The 19197-nt window shown below is 36.2% G+C and overlaps 1 protein-coding gene across 5 annotated transcripts in view; it reads right to left on the reverse strand.

The window, feature by feature from the left end:
- The window catches only part of LOC136032913 (2-aminomuconic semialdehyde dehydrogenase-like), an 89592-nt gene that overhangs the window by 24373 nt on the left and 46022 nt on the right, over positions 1 to 19197 (reverse strand). For all 5 annotated transcript variants that reach the window (XM_065713367.1, XM_065713369.1, XM_065713368.1 and 2 more), the window contains 4 exons: positions 16000 to 16203; positions 13342 to 13542; positions 6801 to 7012; positions 2596 to 2762 (listed from right to left, as the gene is read on the reverse strand). In XM_065713367.1, the coding sequence (XP_065569439.1) occupies positions 2596 to 2762; positions 6801 to 7012; positions 13342 to 13542; positions 16000 to 16187 (768 nt within the window). In that variant the 5' untranslated portion in view covers positions 16188 to 16203. The remainder of the gene's footprint in view (positions 1 to 2595; positions 2763 to 6800; positions 7013 to 13341; positions 13543 to 15999; positions 16204 to 19197) is intronic.

The following is a 19197-nucleotide window of genomic DNA, read 5'->3' on the forward strand; positions in this document are numbered from 1 at the left end:
TTGATTACGCTTTCAGAAACTGTCCGTGGACACAAAAGTGGCAGTTTGTATTTTCATCACTGGTGCACATATTCGTCTTGCTTTTTTTTCACGAGTTCAGTTAAATGCCTATAATTTTTATAAAAGTACAAAATACACAAGTACCAAATACTCCACTCTGCTTGTTCCTTTCGGCAAATATGACGAAATTAAGGACGACTTTCGTTTGTTTATCCTTCTCTGAATCAGATCAACCTCTCTGGCTGCCCCGTCCTCTTCGCCCATCTTCCGGCTCAAAGCCTCAATCATACTTTGTGCAAGGCTTATTCCTACAAAGTCTTTGGCATCAATAGTTTTTTCCAGCTTCTCATTAGCTCTTTGAAGAAGACTTTCTGCTACTTGTCTCTTCTTCTTTTCAGCTGACTTCTTCTCAATCAAATTTTTTTCCAGGTGTTCAATGTCTTCTTCTCAGATAACATCCTCATTTTTCCTCTTCTTCTTCTTCTTCCCTTTTGGACTCCTCTTCAGCCTGTCTATATCGCTCAGCTTCCAGGTACAGATTATAGCTCCGGCATGCACTTCGCCCCAAATTCAAGAGCTCTCTGGTCACAAGGACTAACTCAAGCTTTTTTAGAGCGTCAGAGACTATCAGTCTAGCATTGAGCATTTTCACTTTCATCGATGGTTTTTCCTCAGTCATGATCCGTCCTGACCGAGAAGATCACATTCAACGTTAGTGTCAGATATTAGAGCAATAGAGGAGCAGGTTAGATGTAACAATATCTTTTGAACAGAAGACAATGTATGTTCACAAAACATGCAGTGTTACAATTTGAAACATTTCCAATAAAATTCTCACACATTTGCTTCGCTTGTCCTTTATAAGGAAAAAGACAGAACCCGCAAGTGTTTTCCAGCTGATGACAAGAAAAGTATGAACTATATGAACCTTTCTTCTAAATCATGAACCATTTATGAACCTAGGTTAAAAATATAAACTTTTTTCATAATTGTGAACCCAGTGGGAGGCCTCCGAACAAAACTTCCGTAATTTGAATTTATTTTAGAACATTTAAAAAGAAGTTAGCTGAGCACTTTACAAATTTCTTCTTTCTTTATGTTTTTTTTTTTCAAACCACGAAGTAAAACAGAAGTTCAATAGGATATATGCATTATGAACTATTTAAAAAGAAGCTTTTTCCAGTTTTTTTTTTTTTTTTTTTTTTTTTTTTTTTTTTTTTTTTTTTTTTGACAAGTCAAGCTAACTTTTGTTTTCCAAGTTTCCGATTTTTGGGTACATTTTTATAGGTACATGTTTGGATCTGACCTATGGGTACATGTTGGATCAAAATGGTTTGGATATTATGTGAACCACCCGACGCAAAAAATTGGCGCCCACTACGAGGTATTTTCTTTTTAATTTCTCCACGTCTCTTTACCCCATACTCTCAATGAATAGATAGATAGATAATTTTTTATTTGCAACAATTACATAAATAAACATGACAAACCAGTGCACATGCCTGATGGTATACTTTAGCACTGACAATATTACAATACTACTTACACTACGAAAATAAATGTTTGTCAGAAAGATGATCAGGTTTTTTAACTTTTTTACCGTTCTTTTCTGTTACATTTTTAAGCATAAAAGCAATTTTTCAGTTTTTAACTTTGCATGATCATTCAATTAATATAATGGGAATTGACAGCAAGGAATTGCTTTTTGTTTCTTAAAGACTGAGCTCAAGGATAGAGAACATTAATTTTTTGGAAAAAAGAAATAGTAAGAATGCATTTACTGACAGATGTAACAACTATAAAAAAGAAATAGTAAGAATGCATTTACTGACAGATGTAACAACTATCCTGTGGCTTATTGTGTTTTTAACAGTGGCTTCAGATAAATGAGAAAGGGGGCGTGGGCCCCGCTCTAGCGTTTAAATATCTTATTGGGGAGTATTTTCATTGAAAATGACTTTTTTTTAGTTGTTTTTTTTTTTTCATTGAGAAAATCGAAAAAACAACAAATATGCCTTCTCCCTTATAGACTATGAAAAGTAAACACCCTCTCCCCAAAATTTTTTAAATTGGCTCTGATTTAAAAATAAATATATTCTGTGCCCATCTTAAATACAATAGCTTGATCACAAACAAAGTTAAGTAGCTTTTTTTAAGAAAAACATATTTAGTGACAATTAATTGTGAATGCATTTTGCGATAATTGTCAGAACGAACCTTAGACCTATTTTATTTTGACTTATAAAACAAGTTTAGTTTAAAATCTTTTCTCAATGCAGCAGTTTAAGCACAAAAAAGTAAAAAAAAATAAATAAACTAGCATGCCCCCAAAGACACTTTTTGGAGAGAAGTGTATCTGACGGCAATTGGTGGAGTCATTGTTGGTACTTGCGCCTGATGTTGGTGACAAGCTTCTTATACAACTTCATTTTGTAAAGATAAGAATGCATCTGGAGATACTTGTTGATGATATTTTTGTCAAATATTGGCGATATATTCTGAAACTATTGGTGAAAATTTCTCAACAAGCCTTTGGAGTAATGTATTTTGGATTTATAAGTAATAATACTTAGCTACAAAAAAAGACTACCTTACCTCCAAAGATACTTTTTTAAAGAAAGGTGCAGCCACTATGTTTATATGTCGGCCAACAGGAGTACTCCCCGTAAAAGATATAATCTGAACATCAGGATGATTAATCAAAGCTTCGCCAGCTTTTGGACCAGTGCCAAAAACAATGTTGCAAACACCATCAGGCAGTCCTGTAAAAATGAGAAGTTTGAATTCCATTTAGTAAACTTCAGCTCCGTTTCTTTAAGAATATTAATTTCGATTAGTTAGAAAGTAGGCTTTACAAAGTCTACTTCCTACCTCAGCTCCAAAGCAGTAGGTTTTACAAAAACATGTTCCTATCCTACCGGTATCGGTTATAATAAAACAAAGGCTAAGATAGATTATGGTAGGTCACATAAGTAACAAAGGCAGGTCACATTTTACGGATGAAGAATGATTAGTAAGAAAAATCGTTCTCTTCGGAAAAATAACTGAAGGCAAACTGAAGAGGTCTTAAGTAAAATTCGAAACAAAAATTAGAGCACCATATGAGGGAGTATAGATTGAAGCTCTGTACAGAATGGGATGGGGAAGCAGCCGATTTTACAGCAACAAAAAAAAAAAAAAACATCAGGTTTTTGCTTCTGTATGCAATTTCATTTTATCGTCAGGAAATCACAAGGGTGTGCGACCAGACTGACGAATATAGTATCACGTTTGGTAGTGCTCATAATTCTGGCTCGGGGCCAAAACAAAGAAGGTTTTCGCTTGTCTTTGACCCAGGGCCAACAGTGTACGAGTAAAATTAAAGTTGTAAAAGTCTAGATCATAGAAAACCTTCTAAAGATGTTCCATTAAGATTTCATTTCTTCGAGTAGCTTCTTCGTTTCTTTTGTTCCAATTCTGTTTTTGTTCTGAAGGTAGCTTCAAATTGAAGTTAGAGAATTGAGACATGGCTATTTCCAACCATTTTCATAGATTAATAGACAGAAAAATTTTCAAATAATAAAGAAGAATTTTCCCACGAGCCTGAAAGCGTTGCCATTTACTTTATAACCCATTTCCGTTTGTGATTCTGTTGAATTGGTGATCTCATTTTCTGTTTTTGGGACTAAGGCAGAGGAACAACATCTCCCATCGTTGTGATTCTCTAATTGCTATTTAAATTGAAGGTTCCACTTTGCTCTTTTCCTGGTGATGATTTTAGAAAGCTGGCCCGCAGTAAGACAACCAATATTTGAACTAAGAGAAATACCATTATCTTTCTAACGCTAAGAGATACACTGTAGAAAGCTGATGAACACGGACTGTATATTTTTTTGGTACAAATGTTTGTCCATGATATACACCATTTTGAAAACTCAACGGGCTGAGCAGGTCTTTGTTGTGGTGCACACCATAACAGTTGGACAATACCTCTCGTCAAAAACAAGCTGAGACGTGATTCGTCGCAAAAACAAGCTCAATATGCCTACTTGGTCCCACCACATTCCGCCTCAACTTTGTAGCAAAATGATAGGTATACTCCACCTTTTATGCAAGAATCGCGTAAATACTTTTATTTTATATTAATAAAGAGCCCAAATGAATCAGTAGTCCCTTTCACGCCTCTCCATAACGCCAATTATACTACTAACTTTTAAGTAGATACGTCGTAAACTGTTTGAAGCAGGATTATTGAAGAGCTTTCAATCCGTATGACCAGAGAACAGAAGCGCAGCCATGCCTCTTTAAAAATACTTCAATAACGGATGGATTTTCAGAGCCACCCAATTCTGAGCCCCATCTACCTTCTGCGCTCAAGTGTCTGAGCTCATTAATTGAGAGATTTTAGAGGGTTTAAGGCTTTAAGTTTTAATTGTTCGGGAGTTTGTTCTCCTTCGCAAAGAGTGACTTGTAAGAATTGGAAAGCTTGTTCCTCTTCACAGACGAGGCGTTACACACTTGCATTAACTGGGCTACCTTTTCATTCGTTCTCGATACATTTTAGGGTGGTAAATTGTTTTTTTTTTCTGTAAGTGGATGCGCAAAAATTTCAAATATTGCAGCGCAGAGACGTAACAAACATTGCAGCTCCTGTGGTGGCGCAGTGGGTTTGACCTTAGCTTGGTAATACGGGACCGAATCATGCTGCAGCAATGCACTGCAGGGCCGACGCATGGACCTTAGTAGTCAAGAAGCGTCGTTAATCTGATACAATACAACAAATATTGCAGCACAGAAACGTATTTTTATAAGTTTTTTTTACTGCTTGTTTTTTTTATACTTTTATTCTATTCGAGCTGTTGAATTGCCGTTTCACACCTGAAACTTTCCTGAAATACAAATTTGTCTATCTATCAAGACGTAAGAAGCGGGGTCGGTTGGCTACCTTAGTTCCTTTTCTGACACACGCGTAAGAGATAATGGGACTGGCTTAGAAAATGCGTCCTGTGGAATTCAAACAAAATTATTAACACAAAATATAGAACCATGAGCTCTCTTTTTCTATCAAGTGGTACGTTACCAAGAGATGTTCTTTCACTTGAAATAAATCCCTTCTTTCTTTAAAGCAACTGTCTAAGAGACTTTTTTAGCTTTTAATGTTAAAAGCAAAGAGCCAAAATTTATAGTTTTTTTTTTAGATTTAGACTGGCACAATATAGCCCTTTTTGTAACATCCCTAAAGAAAAAAAAAATCTTAAAGAACAGTAATTAGAAAACTTCTGAACTTGTTCGATTGGCAGACGTAATTTAATTGATTTTTAAGCTTAAATTTCGGCTTAATTTAAGTTTATAAAAAGAATCACAAAATCTTCATTTTGTTGAATAAGATTATTTTTCTTTAATCACAGGTGTTTCGACATAAGACAACGAGCGTTTGACTGGGGGTCCGATAAGAATCCAGAATTATATAACACTCAGATTGATCGTTTTATATAAGGGAGGGCAAAGGAATAATCCTACCAGTCATTTGCCAATTTCCTTTGTATGTATATATAGCAGGATTTTTGAGCAGATAATATCATCTGATTGCTTTTCTGAATTTTAAATACCTTTTTTACGAACAGGAAGCTTAGTTTTTGGTTGAAGCATTCAACATAGCATGCACGACTCTTTTAAATATACTGTATCAGTCTAAATTCTGAATCGAATCCTGCTACCTTGTTCCATGATGAGCATTAAGCATTTAGTTTTTCTATCCAAAAAGTTGTTGAAGTTAATACATTTCTACGTCATAAAGGATATGCGATCTTGGTTCAATTCTTATTTGTAAGTAGATCAATTTCTGTTGATTTATCTCTTCGATCACCATCAAAAGTTACTTACAGTGCACCCCAAGGCTCGACTCTAGAACTGGCGCCGTTTCACTTTACTTTAATGACATTTTTACTCCTCATTGGGTTATCTCTAAGCAGTTTAGTTGAACTGAATTCGTATTGTCGGCTCCTTTCGGTATTTTTACTTTTTTCTTTCGATTTTTTTCTTTTCATTTTTGCATGTCTTTAACACGTTTATAAATCTTGTGGAATCTTTTGGACAATAAAGAAGATTAACAGGAATTGTTTGAAATACCGTGTCTTAGTCGCCTCAAAAAAAAAAAGAAAAAGAAAGTAGTGAAAAATGTGTGAATTGGTACACAATTATCTTCCTGCCTCTATTATATTGATTTATAAATGTTACTTACAGTCTATTCACAGCAACTGAGCCTAAAGGATGGCTGCGTTGCCGTATTTTTTTTTATTTTATTGCTGTATGTGTTTATCTTTAGTAAGGAATGAATAATTTAGTTTGAACATTTATTTTTATAAACATTCAAATTAAAACCTTTGAACGTTGATTAAGCAGAAATGCGACTATTTCGTCGCAAGCCATACAACCTAAAACTACGCACTTTTACGGCAGATTTAACCCTACTTTCTAAATTAGCTAGTATCAGACATTTGCGCGGGAGTTTATTTTAGGGGGAGCAAAGTTCCCCCCCCCTCTACTCAGCAAAACATCCAAATTTTATGTAAATATGCTCATATAGTGAAGAGCTTGATATTTTGAGCGGTGAGAGCCCAAAAGTCATCCCTTCGCTTCAATGAACACGGCTGAATTAGCGTAAGTAAATAGACTTAATTCTTTTTAAAAGTTATTTCCGATATTTACCGATGACATTATATCCAGAAACAGAATAATAAAAGAACAAAATAATAATTAATAATAATAAATAACAATATTATAATATACAATAATAAGAACCATCAACTTTAAAAATTCACCTGCGTCTTTCATTATGGAACAGAGCATCCAAGCAGTAACTGATGTCATTTCTGAAGGCTTGCAAACAACAGTGTTGCCAGAGACCAAAGCAGGAGCTATCTTAAATGTGAGCAAATAAAGGGGCAGATTCCAAGGACTGATCAATCCACAGACACCAACTGGTGAGCGTGTTGTATAACTAAAAGCACCAGCTTCTTCTTGAACATTAGACCTCAAGTAAAAACAACATTCAAAGAAATATAAAAGTAACATTCCATCAATTATTTTATATTTCATAGCAACAAGAGCAGTGATTTCAGCAAAAAAAAAAAAAAAAAAAAAAAAAAAAAAAAAAAAAAAAAAAACACCAAGAAATTACTTTAACAAAAGAAGACATTAGTCTAATTGTTATGTTATTGTTATGGATATGGATTTATGCGTAATACTAGCAGCGAACGAGTAGATTTCAACTTGTCGCCAATGGGTAAACCAAGGTAAGTAATGGATTGTGAAGGCATAAATTCATGATTTCCCAGTCTTATTGATGGGGTATGCTTAGAATAGTTCTAATTGAAAAGCAACAATTCACTTTTACTTAAATTAAAATCTGGACCGATATTATCATATGATTTCTGTAACAGGGCAAAATTTTCCTTCGAACGTGCCGAAATTCTGGCAAAGTATAGGACGTCATTCGCAAAACCAATCAACGTTACATCCTTACCTTTATACATACAAGATGGTTCTACCGCTTGGGCTCTAATTATACTATTATTTGAAAAACCAGGAGAAGTGTAAACCCTTGTCTGATCCCTTTATGTACATATATTGGTTTCTAAGTGACCTTATTCTTAAGTTTTAGTCTAATAATTAGATGGTCATGCAAATTACGTAGCACTTGGATAACACAAATACTAACACCACTATATACAGTTCTAAGATGATTTGTGAATGAATGCTCGAATCAAATACCCTTTTAACATCATACTGACCAAAGGTCATACTTTCTTCACTATTATGTGCACCAGCAGAATATTCGCTAGTGCATTTAGGGCATGCATGCAGCCTAGTTTAGGCTAAAAACAAAACTGGTGGTGCGGCATTTTATGTTTAGGCTTGATTTCACTGGTTATCAGAAGTTCAAAAAAGCTTAGAGAGTACGGATAAACGTGTGATTGGTCTATGAGAGGATGGGGTCATCCCATGGCTCCCCTTTTTAAAGAATGGGTACAATAATACCTAAACAAAATAGATCAGGGACGACACCTTCATTCATGAAAATCTGGTAGGCAACGGATAGATGTTCAAATAATAAATTACTGCCATGTAGAAGATGCAGGGAACACAAGTTGTCGGCTCCTCTTGAAGATTTTTTTTTTTAGTTTTTACAGATTCAGATTCATTTATTCAAAAATTCATATTCATCAAAATCTTCAACTTGCCCAAATGGAGAGACAAGCTCGACTTCTGGACAAAACATATAAACAAAATTTAACAATCCTCATTGATACAGAACAAACAAAAAATGAACCACTATTTCATCAATAAAAAAAGAGTATCTTTCATGAAAGTACTTAAGGTGGAGTAAGTGGAGTGAGGCCATGCTAAAATAAAAAATAAAAAAAATTTTACCAACCGTTCTTGCAAGCAGATTCCATTATATAATTTTTTAATCGTTTCTTGAAAGATCCTTTTGGGGACTCAACAAATTTATTTAATGAATATTTGTTGGGAATTGATGGGATCATATACCGGAGGTTGAAACGGGATCTTTCATTTTTCACCAGAGGCAGTTTATATGGGTTTACACACCTGGTTATCAGTGAATTTTGATGTTTGGACAGTAAATTCTGGTCAAAAAAGAAATTATATACATGTTGAATCTTAAAAAACCAACTAGATAATAGGAGATGAGATTTCTGTGTAAGAGTCATTATGTCTAGAAACAGGTAAGAGGTACGTGTTTCAGAGTGCATATCTGTACTCCTCGGGTGTTGTAAAAACTTACCTAGAATTCGAATAGCTTTGTTTTGCAGGGTTTGTAGTGGTTTAATATGTGATTTAAAAGTCAGCAAAAATATAGCTGAGTAATATTGGATTTGTACACCAATTAGACAAAAATATAGGATTCTTAGAACCTTATACGAGAATAAAAATTTTAGTCGGTGGAGCAAACCTATATATCTTGATAATTTTAGTCTCAACAACGAAATATGTGTTTTAAAATTCATGGTAGGGTCAAAAACGATACCTAAATATTTTGCTGTGTATACTCTTTTGATTTCATGAATAGTATCAATGTTAATTTTATTCAGAGAATATTTTTCAACTTTTGATTTGGTCTTCCATAAATAATAAATTCTGTTTTAACAAAATTAGGGACAAGTTTGTTTATTTGGAACCAATTTGTGATGGAATTTGCAACTTCAATCAGTTTTTCTTTCAGTGCATCTAATGTTGGTGCTTTTAAACTTGCTGCAGTATCATCCGCAAACATAATTGTTAATGCATTTTCAGGAGTAGATTTAGGGAGATCATTTATATATATATAAAATAATAGAGGTCCTAAAATTGAACCTTGCGGTACACCGATATTATTATTCGATGTCTCAGACGAACATTCACCATCAATATCTACCACAAACCTTCGATCGTGCAAATATGATTTGATTAATTTTAAAGGTACTCCTCTTATTCCCGTATTTTCAAGTTTTTTAAATAGAACTTCGTGATTTAAAGTGTCGAAAGCTTTCTTAATATCAAAAAACAATGTAGCTGCTAAACAATCATCATCTAAAGCATCATTAATGAAAATATGTGTTGCGGCGACAGCATCTTCTGTCGATCTATCTTTTAAAAAACCAAACTGGAACTTCGAAAAAAAATTTATTTTTTCCAGAAATGATGTAAGTCTATATTTCATTATTTTTTCAAAAACTTTAGCCAGTGGGGAAAGGAGTGCAATAGGACGGTAATTATTGGGATCTTGACCCTCCCCTTTTTTAAATATAGGGATTATTTTAGCCTTTTTCAGAAGATCAGGGAAGACACCATTTTTTATCCTCGTATTTATAACATGTGCAAGAGGTTCATATATTACTCCTGATATTTTCTTTAAGAGATTTGTCGATATATCATCTACTGAAGCCGTATTTCCTCTCTTTAAATCACTAATAGCTTTTTGGTATTCATCAAATGATACTGGTAGCATATACAATGATTTATCTTCATTTTGTGGCATAAATCGTGTATAATCTGATGACTTATCCAAAAGATCTCTTACCAATTCTTCACCAATTTTACTGAAATGCTCAGCAAATAATTCTGCGATATCCTTTTTTTCAGTTGATTCATTAGCGTCATTTCCATTATTAAGAAAAGTCGGTATTGCTCTTGGTTTATTTTTATTTAATTTATCACGCAAGATTTCTCACATTCTCTGTTGGGACGCAGCTGAAGATATTTCCTTCTCATAATAATTTCTTTCCCTCTCTCTCAAAGTTCTAGTCAGAGTGTTTTTGTACAATTTGAATTTCTGGATGTTTTCATCAGACGGATAGTTGCATTTAATTTTGTATAGTCTATTTTTTTCATTAATAGATTTTAACAGTCTCGGGGAACCCCCGAGTCTCGGGGGTTTTTGTGGCATTGACTACGGTGTTTTCTTTTTTACTTTCGGACATATATCATTATAAACATCATTAAATGATTTATAAAACATTTCCACTGGAAGGCTACGCCAAAACTAGAGACCATACTCCTTCGTTAAGACAATATCGAGCTGAGTTGTAAAATTGCAGCTCGAAGACTCTTCGGGGTGTTTGAACTCGTCCACAAAATACTGGACCCACTTGTCCTCACTGATGTTCGGTACCTTATCATTATTTGACTCCCATTGTTTAGAGTGGAGCTTCCATATTTGGTTAGAGTTTTCTGGGATCTTTCCCGTAGTTTCTTTTTAGAGATATAGACGATAATTAGTGAGTTCCTCATTAAAACGGCGTTTTATAAGCAGGCATATATTACTCGCTATACTAGGTTTAGTGCGATCATACTCGTTTCATAATTTAAGCCAGAATTTTGCCGGCTCTTGTGCTTTCACTAGTTCACTGTTAATGATCTTTTCACATGGGTATCCACCATCAGTCTTTTATTTTGAATGGGGGCATTTTCGGCAAAGTTTAAAGCATGGGATATTTGTGCTAAGCAGATACTGAGTTCAATGACAATTTCATGGTATGGCAATGTAGAGTTGAAGGAAGTGGAAGGGAATTTTTTTTTTAAGGATCGCATCGCGACTAGTTTTATATAGTTCCTTGTCAACATAATCCTAATCGCTATATGATCTCCATTTGCCGTTGACTTTTTCACTCCGATAGTTTGAGGTAGGGAGGAGGAGGGATAGTGGTAGATGGTCCGAATAGAGTCCTTCAGCATTAACTGAAACCATAATATTACTACAATCTTGGGAGTATAAGACATGATCCAGGTTTAATACATTTTGGGCAACGGTTATGAACGAGTATGGCCTGTCTTTCTTATAAGTGTCTGGTATAACTCCCATAAAGACTTCACTTCTCGGGCTATGGTTATCCAGTCATCCATTGTTTTCTCAGTTCCCTGCCAATTTTCTTACATTCAAGAGCAAATTTTTGTTGCATCACCATAGTCGTTTGGGAGGTATACATTGATAATTACAAGGCTGTTAATTTTAATTACTTGATAGGAAGCACTTTGAGTAAGGAGTTGTGGTGAAGAAGAGATGTTCCTTCTCACAGTAACTACAAGACCCCCAGAAGGGCGTCCCCCAGAGGGGAATTAGATTTAGATGCAGGTTGGATAAAGCAATGCAGATAGGAAGAGAATTTAAGAATGTTCCGTGTTATTTTCAGTCAGAAAATACTCCTGTAGGCATTTCATATCATATTTAGTTGAAAAATCAGATAGAAAGGGTATATTGTCCAGCACTTTACTACCATTCATATTCCAAGAGAAAATATGGCACATAATTTTGTGGATTGAAGGGGACTATGGACATGTCTCGAGAGCAAGCTGCATGATAGTAGGTGTGTTTCCTGGATCCACAGTTCAGGCATTTACGAGGTAGCTTGCATGGGTTATCTTTAGTGCTTACGTGATCTAAGCTCCCATAGACTCCACACTTTTCTTGATTGGTACAGTCTTTGGTCAGATGTGATGTCCCATGGCAACGGTAACATCTTCGTGGTAGGGATCGAAATTCTTCAATCCTTAAGAGCTCTAGGGAGATTTAGGGAGATTTAGGAAAAATAATATTTTTGAGAGTTCGGGTTTCACCACAACGTGTGGCTTTTTCACAACCTCGAATTAAACTTGGTAGTTCTTCTTTGGATACAGATTCGGGAATTCGCTTAACTATGCCGATGCAATAGATTTTGTGCTTTGATGACAGCTTTTGCGACTGCTTCGGCGAAAGCAAGAGAATGGGTGATTAACCTCCAGTCAGTTTGGTTACGTTTCAGCCACATAGAGTCAGTTCGAACCTGAGTCAGACACAGGTTGTCGATAAACTCCTTTCTAGCACTAGGGGAGACCAGTGAAGTAGAGTAGCGACGGCACATTTCGTTTACTTTGACGGTAACACATGTCGCTATCTCCTCTTCACACGAGGAAACTTCTTGGGGATCTTTTATTACAAAAACAGGGATAATTTTTTTCTCCTTAGCTCATGCGTAAAGAACTTTTGCAATGTCCATCACATTGTCACTATCGTTGACCAGTTTGGAGCAGCGGAATTCTAGGCCAATGGTAATATCGACCATGATACGCTTGGCGTTTAGGATATCGTGACGACTAAAAAACTCAGTAGTCTTCTTAACTATGTTATCCAACTTAACAACATTTTCCATTGTTCGTGATACGAAGTTCGGTACGGTATTATATAGAATTTGTTAGACATTCTGCTTTTCCTTCAGGCTGTATAGTCACAGGACTATAGTCCTGAGTTGACAACGCTGCATTCTGCCAAAATTTAAAATTTACTGCAAGCGTGCATCAGGTGAAATAAACATGGTTTGACAAACTCTTAGCTTGTGAGTATTTTGAAAAAACAGGTAGTCTTTAACATAAACTGATATAGCGTAAACACTTCTGCACTCAAACGTGAAAGGCAAAACGTAGCTAAACTTTGCTGGCCAGCGTTGCAATTATATGGCTTTTTCTTAGTTGGAATAGTGAGAGACAATCCTCAGCATGGCACTATACGCTAGACAAGTAACTTTTCAAAAGATGCTTGTATTATGTAACTTTTAGTTACAATGTGCCGTGGTTAGTTCTTACTAGGTTTCAGCTATTTTCTTTGCTGTTCAAACCAAGGGACATTTTTTTTTCCTATGTAGGGGTACTGGACATGGCGGTTGTAAAAGTGTAATTGGGCTATTTTATTTTTTACTATGAGAAATGCTCGTCTTTTACAAGGTTGCTAGCTACCGCAACAACCCGGATACTCAAGCTTGTTCTACCGTCACTACTATGGCTTTAAACATCCTACTTAAACTTACTCAACTTAGGATGTAAACTTACGAATTTAGTGCATGCTGAGCATATTGAGCAAAAGCACGAAAGTTAAGAGCTGCTCTCGGAATATCAACACGCCTTGCCATTGAGATAGGTTTCCCTTGATCTCTTGACTCTGCTTCAGCCAACATATCCAAGTTTTTGTCAATCAAATCTGCTATCCTCATCAGGACTGCCGCTCTCTGGCTTGTAGGTGTACCACTCCAACTAAAAAAACAAAAACATTAGCACAGACGTGATAAGGGAAAACAGTACTCCCTTCCCAAAAAAGGTCTTAAGAATAAAAATACACGTATTTCCAACTCATCCACTCCCAAAGACAATGAGGCTAACAACCTATCTCATCATGCAACGTCTGCTTGCACTTGCGATCAACAGTGTCATGCCACAATTAACAACTGCCATAATTAACGTTATCAACTAGCTCTTGACACACATTTCAGCTTTCGCAAATCGCTCATAGCTCAAAGCAGTGGTCGTAGCATTGCACAAAGTCTGGCAATCTGAAGGGTTATCATTCAAAATTTATAGGGGAGGGGTGGGGCAAAATAATTTTAGGGTGAAATTCCCTGCAATAGAAAATCCAATAAAAGCTGTACAACAAATAAACCAAAAATTGCTGGTTATCTTTTTACACTTTAGAGACAAATCGACTGCTGACGAATCATTTTTGGACCCTGTTTTATTACTTTCAGCCTTCTACCAATGTAATTTTTTTTCTCGAGAGTAAGGTATTTTGTCCACCCACTTTATTTTGGTAGGACAATTTTCCTGTATTTAGTAAAGATCCTACAGCCAGTTAAGGTTAAAACCCATTTTTAAACATAAGAACCTTTGAATATACATCGAAAAGGACTTTCGTCAACGGCGACCATGTAGATAATAGAGTGACAATTATATGTTATTAACAACCAATAATTGTATATATTTTCGTTTATCTGTACATTTTTTTTTTCTCGCAAATGACACTAAAATTTCTTCTGAAACTGGCATACTACCATTTGCGATGGAAAAAATGATCTAGATAGGTTACGACTTCGTTAGAATTTGTTTCTCCCTCCTAGTCCCCTTAATATTTGTCATAAACAGTCTGCTGATTGGTATTAGAGATCTCTGAAGGTTGAAAACCTTGAGTGTAAGTAAGATTTTCAAAACAGAACAGGTTTGTAGACAAATCAGTTGATTCCGAGCTTTTAGAGAGAGTCATTCCCATTCGGTGGTTGTGAATTAAGTCTCAGATTACTCTTTGCTTCGCACTAGATGCTGTACTGCGGCAGAAAAATTACAACTATAATTTATATACCTGAGCTTTGCTCAGTGACTGACTGACTGACTGACTCAGTGACGGACTGAGCTTTGCTCAGTGATTGCTGTTCGTTTAAGAAGATTCCTTGGGGGAATTCGTTAAGGGCCTTAATTAATTTTGGAAAAATACTTTTCACATGTACGACGTCACAACATGCATGTACGAGGGAATTTTTTTCGGGGGGGGGGGGGCAAAACCTTCGAAACAGCAGATATAAAGTAACACTTTTTTATTTAGTAATGCAAAAAGCAGGTATATCGGAAAATGCAGATTAACTTTAATCTGTAGTATTGTAGCGGATGGGGGGGGGGGGGGAGAAAACTGAAGCCTCAAAAGTATGTTTTAGGCTCATGTTATGTTCATAGCCATTTAGAACCAGTGATTAATCTATTATATCCCACTGAAAGGGAAATTTTAGGGTTAACAGTGCAATACGGATTCTGTAGGGGGCAGTTCTTTTATTGCAAAAACGTAGGTTTTAATGAAAAATGATAGTTTCCAAAATTGATCCATTAAAAGCTGTACTTTATCCTGAAAGGGGGGGGGGGGATAAACGCCCTAGTATCAAGAACAATTCTATTTTGCTGTGGAAAGCAAACTCTCTTTACAAAAAAAAAATAAACAGCACACTTGCTAATTACTTCAAAGAGGGTAAAAAGTTAGACAGAAAATGGGTTAATAATTGGGCAGTGACTTGACTGGATAAAGGCATGCTGTAAAATCCCCCAAAAAAGGCTTCACACATGTATCTAGATTCTTAATAAATGTCCTACTTTTGCCAGAAATCCCAAGAAACCATGGGGAAATTAAACATTTCACAAAGTTTCAGGGGGCGGGCTGGGCCCGAAGCCCCCCCCCCTGCGTACGTGCCAGCGTCACAAATAACCAGACTTCCAACAGCCAAATGGTTTTTCTTTCTATAGAAAATGAAACTAAAGTTGTTTTGCAAAACAGATTAAAAAACAGTCGTTCTTCTCACCGAGCGAAGATCGGTCCCCTGGTATTTAATCAGTGGCATAATTTTCCCAAATCGAGTAACATAAGAGAAAAATTAAAAACTAGCCATATAATACCATAAAAGGCAAAGACATACTAAAGAAAACTGAATGTTTCTCTGGATGCTTGAATTGAGCAGGCTGATCTTTGTTCTGACAAGATTTTCAAAGACACTACATCTCAGTGGGGGGGGGGGGAACTGGGGTTTCCCTCCCCGAATTTTTTTTCTGACTCGTCAAACAATACAAAAACGAAAATAAACAAATTGTTGATGCGTTTTAAAAAGTTTTTATTGTAAACCTCCATTCCCACCCCCTGAACGAAAATCCTGAATGTGTACTTCAGAATCAGTACAACCTTACCATGAGAAAGCCTCCTTGGCTGAATTAACCGCCTTCAATACATCTTCAGGCGAACTATCTGGAACTCTGGCCCATATCTTGCCGGACGAGGGCTCAAAAGAATTCAGCCAGGATCCCAGAGTACTTGGAAAAAAACTTCCACTAATAAAATTCTTTACTTCAATTTCAACGTTGGTGAGAGGTGGCATGTTGTGTTATCTATACCTAAAAATAAATAGTTAAGTTTAGAGAACAGTACAATCACATAGCGTATTAAGGAGACGGGTGAAAAAGGTCCAACTCTGAGAAGGTGGGGAATGGCTGACAGGATTCCTCATTGCGAAATTACGGCTAAGTATAGAAAGGGGAATGGCGTTGCATTTACAATAAAAAAAGAAAAAAATCAATTTATAAGGCCTTCATTTTAACTGTGGACGATACACTGAAAACTGCTTTGGGTGAGGCATGGATTCCGGGATGTAATTTGGAGAGGGTCATGGGACATGGCTAATCCTATGATTCAGAGATTTTTAGAACAGAGCTAAACTATTTAGATTCTTTAGACATTTCAATTTAAAGGAAATACAAACAGGTATAACAATAACATCAATTTTAAAAATATAAAAAATATAAGCTTTGAAAGTCGGGGCTTTTAAATGCCCATAACACTCCTTAGAAACCAAAAGATACTTTTATAACTTTTTTTTTAATATTTAGATTGTAATCATACTAATGTATGTGAAATTCTGCAAACATTTTTCCAGATTAAATACAGACAAGACACCATTATGTTTATACCCGGTTATATAGTAATTACAAAATGTGTGGCAATGCCTATGTTCGTCAGACTATGTAACTGGTAAGACTATGTAACTCCGCCTGCACTCTGAACCTATGTTCGGGTGTTGACAGTCCCAAGCCCGCAATAGAGTGAGCTTGCAACCCACTCCCAGAACGACGGAGATTCCTTGGGCAAAAATAGTTACTCTCGCCGTTTACTCGTGTCATCACCCAAACGTTTAGAAAAATATAGGTCTCTCCTTCGCCTGCGAGTTTAGGGGTCTTGTTGGCCATATGTTCATCCTAAAACACGACAACCAGCCTGAGAACTTAAGCGGACCAGCCTATTGGGCTTAGCTCACTTGTTCGTGAAGTTCAAACGCTAGCACAGCTATCGAGGGTAGAAAAGCTAGAGAAGGAGATGACCAACTATCGGCTAGACATCATGACCCTCTGAGAAGTGCAATGACTGGGAAATGGAAAGCAAGTGCTCAGCGGGGGAACTACCTTAATCTTCAGCGGCTATGAAACACAAGGAGAAACTGGTGTAGCTGTAGTCATTTCAAAACCTGCGGCAAAATCCCTGATTAGCTGGAAATTCGTGAACAGCCGCATTATAAGTGCTCGATTCCATGAAAAGCGTGCCAAAATGACCCTAGCTGCGTGTTATGCATTCACTAATGATTCCACATACGATAAGATAGAGACGTTCTTCAATCATGAAAGAGGTACCCAGACATGACCCCCAATACGTAATCTTCGCCCATAAGGATATACACAAGTACTCCTGGACTTCACCTAATGGACGCACAAAAAAAAAACCAGATCGACCACTTTATTATCAAACAGTTCGTGGTAACGAACTGTAGTAAGGAGCGACCGGGCTCAATAGTAACCAAAACTCTAAAAAATAGAATTTTGATGCCAATAGTTACATCAAAAGAATCGCATTTTAATGCTGATTTTAAATATATAAATTTCATCAAGATTAGTCTTACCCGTCAAAAGTTACGAGCCTGAGAAAATTTGCCTCATTTTAGAAAATAGGGGGAAATACCCCATAAAAGTCATACGATCTTAACGAAAATCGCACCATCAGATTCAGCGTATCAGAGAACCTAGTTGTGGAAGTTTCAAGCCCTTATCGAGAAAAATGTGGAATTTCGCATTTTTTGCCAGAAGACAAATCACGGATGCGTGTTTATTTGTTTTTTACCAGGGGTGATCGTATCGACTCAGTGGTCCTAGAACGTCGCGAAAGGATTCATTCTAACGGAAATTAAAAGTTCTAGTGCGCTTTTTAAGTGACCAAAAAATTGGAGGGCACCTAAGCCCCCTCACACGCTCATTTTTTCCCCAAAGTCACCGGTTCAAAATTCTGAGATAGCCATTTTATTCACCATAGTCGAAAAACCTAACAACTATGTCTTTGGGGACGACTTAATCCCCCGCAGTCCCCGTGGGAGGGGCTGCAAGTTACAAACTTTGGCCTGTGTTTACATATAGTAATGGTTACTGGGAAGTGTACAGACTTTTTCAGGGGGATTTTTTTTGGTTTGGAGGGAGAGTTAAGGGGGGGGGTTACGTGGGAGGATCTTTCCATGGAGGAACTTCTCATGGGGGATGAGAGTTTCAATGGAGGGGGCGCAGGATTTTCTAGCATTATAAAAAAACAATGAAAAAATAAATATGAACAGTTTTTTCTACTGAAAGTGAGGAGCAGCATTAATACTTAAAACGAACAGAAATTATTAGGCATATGAGGGGTTTACCTCCTCGTAATACCTCGCTCTTTACGCTAAATTATTTTTAGTAATTTCAACTATTTATTCTACGTCTTTTGTGATTCAGGGGTCATTCTTAAAGAATTGGGACAAAATTTTAGTTTTAGTGTAAAGAGCGATGTATCGACGAGAAGTGAGCCCCCTCATATACGCAATAAAACATAGGAATACAGAAGTTCGCAACGTAAGTTAATTCGTAAGTTACGTATATTTTTTACTTATGAAAACGTTAGTAAAAAATTAAAAGTTATAGTTGCCTTTTTATGCAATCAAAAAATTGGAAGGCAACTAGGCCTCCTCTCTCGCTCCTTTTTTCTCAAAATCTTCCAATTATAACTATGAAAAACCCATTTAGCCCCAAAAAAATAATATGCAAATTTCGTTTTAATTATTTATGCGCGGACATCCAAGATAAAAAAATGCATTAATTTAAAAACGTCCAGAAATTAAACAAAAAAAACAAGTTTTTTTAAATGAAAGTAAGGAGCGACATTAAAACTTAAAACGAACAGAAATTACTCCTTATATGAAAGGGGCTTTTCGTCCTCAACGCCTCGCTCTTTACGCTAAAGTTTTTTTTTAATTTTTAAGAAGTCGAGTTAAGAAAAAGAGTCAAACTTTAGCGTAAAGAGCGAGGCGTTGAGGACGAAAAGCC

Source organism: Artemia franciscana, chromosome 11 (genome assembly GCF_032884065.1).
Source record: "Artemia franciscana chromosome 11, ASM3288406v1, whole genome shotgun sequence".
Lineage (NCBI taxonomy): Eukaryota > Metazoa > Arthropoda > Branchiopoda > Anostraca > Artemiidae > Artemia > Artemia franciscana.